Source organism: Pundamilia nyererei, unplaced genomic scaffold (assembly GCF_000239375.1).
Source record: "Pundamilia nyererei isolate P.nyererei 1_Seehausen unplaced genomic scaffold, PunNye1.0 scaffold00398, whole genome shotgun sequence".
Lineage (NCBI taxonomy): Eukaryota > Metazoa > Chordata > Actinopteri > Cichliformes > Cichlidae > Pundamilia > Pundamilia nyererei.
Window position 1 is genome coordinate 241,495 of NW_005187799.1, and position 8,507 is coordinate 250,001.

At 36.4% G+C, this 8,507-nt stretch overlaps 1 protein-coding gene across 1 annotated transcript in view; it reads left to right on the top strand.

Annotated features, from left to right (window-relative positions):
* The window catches only part of LOC102197737 (ras-specific guanine nucleotide-releasing factor RalGPS1), an 87,206-nt gene extending 79,149 nt beyond the window's left edge, over positions 1 to 8,057 (top strand). Inside the window, exons 17-20 of the mRNA XM_005753071.2 lie at positions 393 to 485; positions 3,294 to 3,399; positions 3,509 to 3,600; positions 5,890 to 8,057. Of these exons, the coding sequence (XP_005753128.1) occupies positions 393 to 485; positions 3,294 to 3,399; positions 3,509 to 3,600; positions 5,890 to 5,919 (321 nt within the window). The 3' untranslated portion in view covers positions 5,920 to 8,057. The remainder of the gene's footprint in view (positions 1 to 392; positions 486 to 3,293; positions 3,400 to 3,508; positions 3,601 to 5,889) is intronic.
* The last annotated feature ends 450 nt before the right edge of the window (positions 8,058 to 8,507 follow it).

Consider the following 8,507-nt stretch of genomic DNA (forward strand, 5'->3'; position numbering starts at 1 on the left):
CACTTAGACTAAAACTGACATAGCTACGTTAATCCTACCGTAAAAGAATAAGACAAGGTACGACCTCTCCCATGCTCCTAGGATGTGGGGGGTGAACGCCAGAACACCCTGGAATGTTACAGACCTCCTAGGATGAGACATTCTTTCAATATGCCACCAACTATATACTTCTAAACACAAATGATTATATGCAGTATTCTACCATATGCAAACTTATATCATTAAAAGATTATACTGACTACTAAGTACAATTTTCCATTGACATGAACTTTCATTGTTGTTTAAGTGAGTTATTTTGCATTCAGTCTAGTACTGAATATCAGCAACTTAAAAAAAAACTGTGAGCTGACAGTGAGCTGTTTTCAGCCTCTCTATATATTTCTCTCTAACAGTTGTCCTCGTGGACCAGATTTTGGATCATTTTGTCTGGATCAACACTGACGTTCTATGGAGCGAAAGCACTGAGGGACTCTGAGAGGAAGCATGTAAGTGTGATGCCTTGGAAACATGAGTCTACACCTAAAGTCATGTGAAAAAGAAAATACCCCCTCTTCCAGTTGTAAGGTTTTATGTATGAACACATAATTACAAAAAAGTCTGTTCTTTACTGTGTTTAAACTTTATTTAAATAAAAGCTCAAATGAAAAACAAAACGAGACAACTGAAAAATGAAGGAGTGTGTGAAAAACTAAATACACCTAATTAGGGCTGCAATTAGCAATTCCTAGTTATTGAGTATTATGTTGATTAATCAAGTAATTGGATAAGAAATGCTTTTGTCTTATTAATGAAGACTAATAAATATTCAAAATAGAAAAAACACAGGTCTGACTGCTCATTGGTTTGCATTTCAGAAATTGCAAGGTTTTAAGTTTAACTGCATACAACATCTGTCAAAAAATGTTTTGATTGTATTTAACCCATATAAAATTTTATGTTTTTAAAGAAAACATTTTCTTAAATGCATAACTAACTAAATAATCTCAAGTACAGTCAAAGCTCAAAGTAAAATAAAATAATGCATAAAATAAAACTGCCTATACTCTATTTTATGGAATGCTTTCTTAGGGCCCCAATATATCATTTTGTCATTTTAGTTGGCTTTTGGGACAAAAGCAGGTAGTGTGCCAATGATAAAATAATAATAAAAGCATTAGGAATTATTTGACATTAACCTTGTCCTTAATTTGGTTGTACTAGATCATGGCAAGTGAAACAAACATGAAACTCTTTAGAACAGAGGCTCCAAATTTGATCTTATTACTGAAAATATATTATTATTGTTATTATAATTATTAGTGTGACTACTAGACGTTGGCGGCCCTTTTGTTTGGCTCTCTGTTAGTGTTCTATTGTGTGTTTTTCTTTCCAGGTATGCTTTCAGTGCATTGGCAGTGTGTTTGGTATCATTGTCATGATCTTCACAATTAGATGCACTATTTTTATTTCTTAAGAACTTGACTTTCAGACACTGTTCATGTGGTGTAGGGTTGTTTTTTTTGTTTGTTTTTTTATAACTGTCACTTCTTCATTTGTGCTTCACATGTCTGGAAATACACACTGCATTGAGCTGACAAATGCCAAGTTTTCAGTAACAGCTCTTTGAAAAGCAACTTGTTGAAGAAAAAGTATGCTTCTCTGCCTGTCAAACTGTGTTATTTGTGGCACTTTAGTAGATTCAGCTAACACAATGTGATCAAATGATGTGTTTTTGTGACAGCCATCTAGTAACAAAATAACAAAGTTTTTATGTTCGAATGATTGTGTAAGTGGGTTATTAAACAAAAAAATCATTCCACTGAAAATGGTCAGGTAGTAAGGACTGGTCTTTAAATGAGTAAAAAAGCAGCCAATGCCTAACGAACAATCTTGAAATGCCTTCAGAAAACCTGGAGAACTGTTGCTCAAGACCACTTTTAAAAAAATACAAGGAAGTCTGACTCCACGGGGTGCTGTGTAAAATGTCATCAGAAACAGAATGTGATTATTTTCCAAACTAACTAATTAACCCATCTTTTATTCAGAACAGAGCATAGGAAACATATCAAATATTTAAAATTAGAAAATAATGTTATAAAGAGTTTGCGCAAACCAAATTTATTGTAATTTTTTATTAATTTTCAATATCTGCAGCAGTGAATAGGGAAATTTTTGTGACTACTGGATGTAATAATTTCAGATTTCTACAGTCATATGATGTGAAAATGATCACAGATGTACCTGAGGACATATTTTCTGACTATATTGTGGTGTTTGCAGAAAAATATTTGTGTTCCAATTTTAATATATTTTTTATATCTGCTCATGCAGGAGAGAATGGGATAATATAGTGATTTTAAAATTTTTAAATGCTCCCACCATAAACCTTGAAAATCTTCATAGCTCCACTTGAAGATAGCTTGAACAAGAATATAGAGTTAATAAAAAAAACTTGATAACAGCTTGGTTATATTCTTAGATATACTCCATTGTACAGCAGGACCTTGAGGCAAATTTGCTGCAATGTCCATTCCCGGAAAGATTGACAAATGTCTGAAGTGTTTTCCACCTTGTTGCTTTAGAATTATGGGCTTTAAATTGTTTGGAAATGTTCTTATTACACTTCCTAGATTAATTGCTGATGTCTTTCCTATTCTTTTATAGAGGTAGTCACAGGTTACTTAATTCCTATGAAAGCAGATAAGGCTTTCCGTTACAAATTTGCACAGTGGTGCCTCTTTATTCTATTATGTTTTCTTTCCTGTTCATAGAAGAAATGAATGAATTGGTCGTCATGCATCAAATGCTGAAAATGAGAAGTTTATTTTTCCTAAAGCCTCTCCTCATTTTGAACAACACATTTGAAAAATGATGGAAAGGAATGTGTTGAATCCGTGTCGCAAAACTCTCAAAGTTAGAACTCATCTCTCCACATCACATTTTTGTCTTTTTCTAGTCTAGAACACACTAAGCTTGTGCTCTGCTGTAAAGTTGTAAGGAACTTTGATCTAACCCAAATGGTTAGTACTGGACAACTGGTCAAAATTTCTTGTGGCAAGCTTTAGTGAACAGTGATGACAATTGTCCAAGATATGGCGGGGCATTTGGAAACTACACACTACACTACTACACATAAAGATCTGCTGCTAATGTCTTGACACTTTCAGAGAAACTATGTCCACATTTTGGCTTTAAGTGTGTATTGCACAGCCACATAAAGTTGTATTTAAGGTGAAGGTTTTCCCCTGATAAGTGCAGAATTGTACAGTGAGGGCAAGTGGATAAATTCATTTTGTGCTCTGTGTTTGCCACAGTACAAGTCAAGGCCTTGTAAAAAAGTTTGTGTGACTGGCTGGATGGTGGTACTGCCAGATGACCCAGCCCGACCCAACATCTTCCAGCTCAGTGACCCAGAAAAAGGTCAGCCTCCCACCATCAGCAAAACTTGCCTATTTTATTTGTCTTTTTTGTCTTTATTCATGTGACTATTTTAGATACTCACATGAAGACCATTTATCTCACTTTACAGGCAATGTTTACAAGTTCCAGACGGGGTCCAGGTTTTCAGCAATCATCTGGCACAAAAACCTAGAGGAGGCTTGTAGAAAAAGTAGACCTCAGGTAAGCTAAGCACACACAACATATCGTTTGGCTCGCTCGTCTGGTTTGGTCAGATTAAACGGTCCTTTTTCATTAAAACGTGATTTAAACAAATTTCATTTTATTTTATTAAAGCAGTATTCCTTCTTGTGTTGTATTTGCAGCACTGGTTGAGCTCAACTAGGTCCTGTTGATTTTTGAGGAGTAGCAGCTCTACTCTGAACCACTCTTAAATGACTGAACTCCTCATCCTGTCTCTGAGAGGCCAGTCAACCTTTAGAGAAGGTTTGCTTAAACCACTAGCATCTGCTAGCTTATTCTTTCAGTCACTACCTAAAGCTCATGACCATAAGTGAAGGTAGGGACATAATAAATAAACAAAACTACAGCTTTGCTAGGGATCAATCAGCTGATTTCAGTTCGTGTGTCAGAGGAGAAAAATAGTGGTGCAGTCTCCATCGTGGATATGGACATTACTTTTATTTTTATTGCACAAAAGGATGAAAGCGCGATGGTAAAGTGGAGACTTTTCAAGGACAGAACCAACTGCATTATACTGTTAACACAATTTTGGAACTTTGCAAGCACCTGCAAAGGAAGCATGCTAACATTAAGTTAGCCAAAAATCTAGAGTGATATTAAAGCTGAGTAAATGCTCACTCCAGCCCAGCACCATGATAAAGTGAGCTGCTGCTGAACTTCAACAGGTAACAAACTGATGAGCAGTCAGGCTGCAGGCTCTGTTTCTACCGGTTCAAGTTTCTAAAGTAGAATCACTGTGGCAGTTGCTTTAAAGCAGGAGTGTCAAACTCCAGTCCTCGATGGCCAGCATCCTGCTTGCTTTTGAGATATCCCTGCCCTACCTGCTGCTGATTACCTGGATCAGGTGTGCTTTGCCAATAAGAAGCTACAAGGGCAGGTTAGTTGGAAAACAAGCAGCACAGCAGCCCTCGAGGTCTGGAGTTCAACACCTGTGCTTTAAAGTCTCTTTGTGCTGGTTTCCATCTCTGATTTGGCCTGGTGTGTGGGGGCTGTAGCTTGTAGGTTTATATTGTCAAATAGTAATTATGAGACTGTGTGTTTCAGATCATTTTACAGAGTAAAATGAAAATAACATAACAAGTAGTATAACCAAAGTCTGTCTTCTGGGTTAATTAAGTAACTTACTGTATTAATTTTAAGAAAAATTGTTCTGTGTAATATGTGCAATGATTAATTTTGAGTAATGACCCCAACACTCATCACAACAAAGAGAAGAAATGCCTCCAACATGCACAAACATTTGACCATGCAGCATGTAATTAATTTTCATGAATCAAAGTGGAGCCAAGAGTGATATCAATAATGTAATTGGAATTGCTAAATTCTTATCAATCCCTAGTCATCATTCTCTTCGCCACAACAGACTGGTACAGGATCTGCCTCACTGAAGTCACAGTCCCAATCTGTGTGTCAATATTCTGCTTCCCTCACTCATGAACAACATCTCAAAGACTCCTCCACTTGGGGCAGCAGCTTGTCCCTAATGAGTACTGTGCACTCCGCCCTTTTCCAGCTGAGGACCATGGCCTCGTTCCTCATTCTTAATCTTTTATAGAATCATCAGACAGATGATGTTGTTTTGTGTTTAGTGAATCAAAAAAAAGGAACTGAAACAGCTATACAAATAGAAATGTGGTGTTTGTTAGTTTCAAAGTGTAAGCAAAAAACACACGTTTGCACATATAGATGCACAGAAATGTTTGTATTCAGTCCTTTAGCTGGTCACCTTCAGCACTTCTGGTCTCCAGCCTGTCACTTACTGTGCATTCCTAGTTTTGCCAAATTATTTAAAAATAATTATTTTAGTGAGTCAAGGTAAACTGAGGAGCATCTACATATTTGCAGTGCTGTTTCTCTAAACTAACTTGTATTACAGAGTGGTATATGTGATGCATACAGTTGTTTAGAGTTGCTATGAAAAGAATGTAAATTCAATGCTACAATTCAATTCAAGTTAGTTAACGTCAGTGCTAGCAACTTTCACAAGTTAGTTGTCAGCCATTAGGATTATCAAGGATGCAGAAAATAGCGTCATATAAGACATTTTGGCTATTTTTGTGAACCACATTGTAGAGATGGATGTTCCTTACTGTTGACAGTTGAAAGTGACCAATCACAGGAGAAGACACTAAACATTAAAGGACTGTCTGGGTACACAGTCTAGAAATTCTTCATCATATACCACATTCCCTTTTATTCAACCTACTAGTTGCTTGTTGTAATTTTTTCCATTACTTGTGCTAAATATCTGCTCTGTTCTCTCAACAGGTACCTGCAAACCTTATGTCATTTGAATGAGAGCAGCCTTTATTGAGCAGGATATTATCGTGCCAAACTGTTGTTTGAGAATTACAGACTGAATAAGGAATTTGATAATGCTGACATCAGCATTAGAGTCAAGAAGCATATGACACTGTCGAAGAAGCTCTGTGATGCTGGATGTGTGACTGTCGTGCCAGTGCACCTGCTTTGGTCTTCACCAGAACAAGTCTTATATGATCTCTATAAAAATCCAATCAATGGAAGACTTTTGCGGGGTTGGATTCGTTCCCTAAGTTTCCATGTTCTCTGTTATTTGTTACGCTGCTATAATGTGTGCATGAACACGTTGGTTTTTGGCCCATGTTGGGCTTATAATTGGGTGAAAAGATGCATCAGTGTATAAATGTGGATGACAGTGTTAGATGACTGTTAGATTTAGTTTAGTCTGAGTGTCATCGTCATAAGGAAGTGGAAGGTGGGAAGTGCACATCCCCACTCATAAACTTTTATTCACCAGAAAAAATGTGACATCATCTCAAGGCCTCGTTATTTTAATGAAGGATCAGTACTGTAGCAAAAATGACAGAAGCTGAGTCTTCATTACCTTCAGCCCTGTGACTTACAGTTTGACTGAATCTAATCCAGAATAGAAGATTTGTACATACAAACGCAGGAATTAACCTTAAAGGTTGTTTTATGATTAAGATGCGATGCTCTTGTGGGGATGAAGCCCTGGATCTGTGTTTACCCCTGCTACCTCAGTTGGTAGTCCTTGTGTAAAATGTGCTTGCAAATGTATGTAACAAGATTTACAAACAATTAATATTTTCTACAGAACAAATGAAAAATAGTAAGATACCATGGAAACAATACTGAACAAAGAGGTGATTCCAGTTAATAAGCAGAAGACAGCCAGCTGTTGTCTACACCAGTATGCTGAGGCAGCTAGTTGAGTAAAATTAAAGTGAATTCCAATGAAATACCAATTTTTCATTAATCAAATGTGTGTAAATACTGTATTTATGTAAAAAAAGAGTTTATTTTTGACAATTGGCTGTAGAAGGGAAAAGGATATGATGGATTGTTGTTGATTCACCAGCTGCTGTGGGATTCTGCTCTTCAGAGACACTGTTGGTAAGCCCACCGTAAAACTTGGATGGACTCCTGTTCTCCAGCTGAAGGACATCAGGATAAAACTCCATTAGCAATGGCATTAATTAATGATCTGCATCAAAATCAAAATATTATGTTGATTTTAAATACTAATTCTGTTTTATTGGATGGGACTTGTTTTTTTGTAAATTTTACCAATAACTGAATCAGTGGTCAGAGGTGGCAAAAGTACAGCCGTGTGACAGTCAGCGAAGCTAGCCAGCTAGCTGGCTGGCTTAAAGGTTTTCAAGTGAGAAGAACCATTTACTTTACTTAGGTAGATGTACAAATACTTTTTAGTAAAAAATACTCCAGTAAAAGTTAAAGTACTGATTCAACTTCTTTACTCGAGTGAAAAAGTACAGGCTCCTAAATATATATCCAAAGTAAGAAAAGTAGGTCTTTGAAGGACCTTTCCAAGCACGACTGTTTTGTGCAAAGCTAACTGAACCTCTTTCTACAGTGATATAATGGTGGTATATGGGAATACCAACTTTTTTGACTTTGCATCCACACCTAAACAGAAAAATTAGTACAGTCAGGAGTTAACTTGAAATTTAGCAGGTGGGGGAACGATAAGATCAGTTGCAGTGACTCAACATGGGGAAAAGAATTACAACTCAATAATTTCTATTGTAAGCTATAGTAGATTTTCTTTGTGTACATGCTGTTATCAGCTAACCTGTGTGGAGCTGCTTCGAGGTTTATTGCTGTTTGTGGATTTGCACAACTGAATTCAACAACATGTAACCCAAGTTTTCATGAGTTATCTTGGCTTTCCGTCCCTTACACATACAGAATACTGTTTATATTGTCTTTACTGAGTGAGTTTAAGCATTGTCAGCTTAAATGCAAATTCATCTCTGCTACACTTGCTGTAACCTAACACTGACCATGAACACCACAGCCAGTGTTCCCCTGTGAAAAACAGTGTTTCATCACAGTACAACAAGCTAACCTGTTTATCCTGCATTAAACTGCCAAGTATTTCAATAACACAAAATTAGTATACTTAGTTTGTTTTGCAGGACATTTCACAATATGAAAAACATAACTTCATATCATATACAGGTACATTTTAAATTAAAATGAGGACATACGTTTGCTTTAAATTCCCAGTTTATCAAATGTCACTGAGTATTCCTCTTCTTTAAATAAATAAATCCTGTTTAAATCCTGTCTGTCTTACATTTGTGTTCATCTTTGAGTGAAGTTTTTGTTCTCCCTGCTAAATACAGCTATTGAGCCATTTGCACACAGACTCACTGTGTAACAAACTGCACACAAACAGTTTGTGTGGTTGGTGATATTGTTAACGTGATATGACACGTTAGAAACATCGCATTTTAAATCACCTGCCTGTTGTTTTTTTTTTTTTAAAGATATACATTTGGCATACTTTTTTCCCCTCTTTCCTCCCTTTGTATGTGATAAGCAACGATGTTGATATCCCAATAGAATTGTTGATTGAT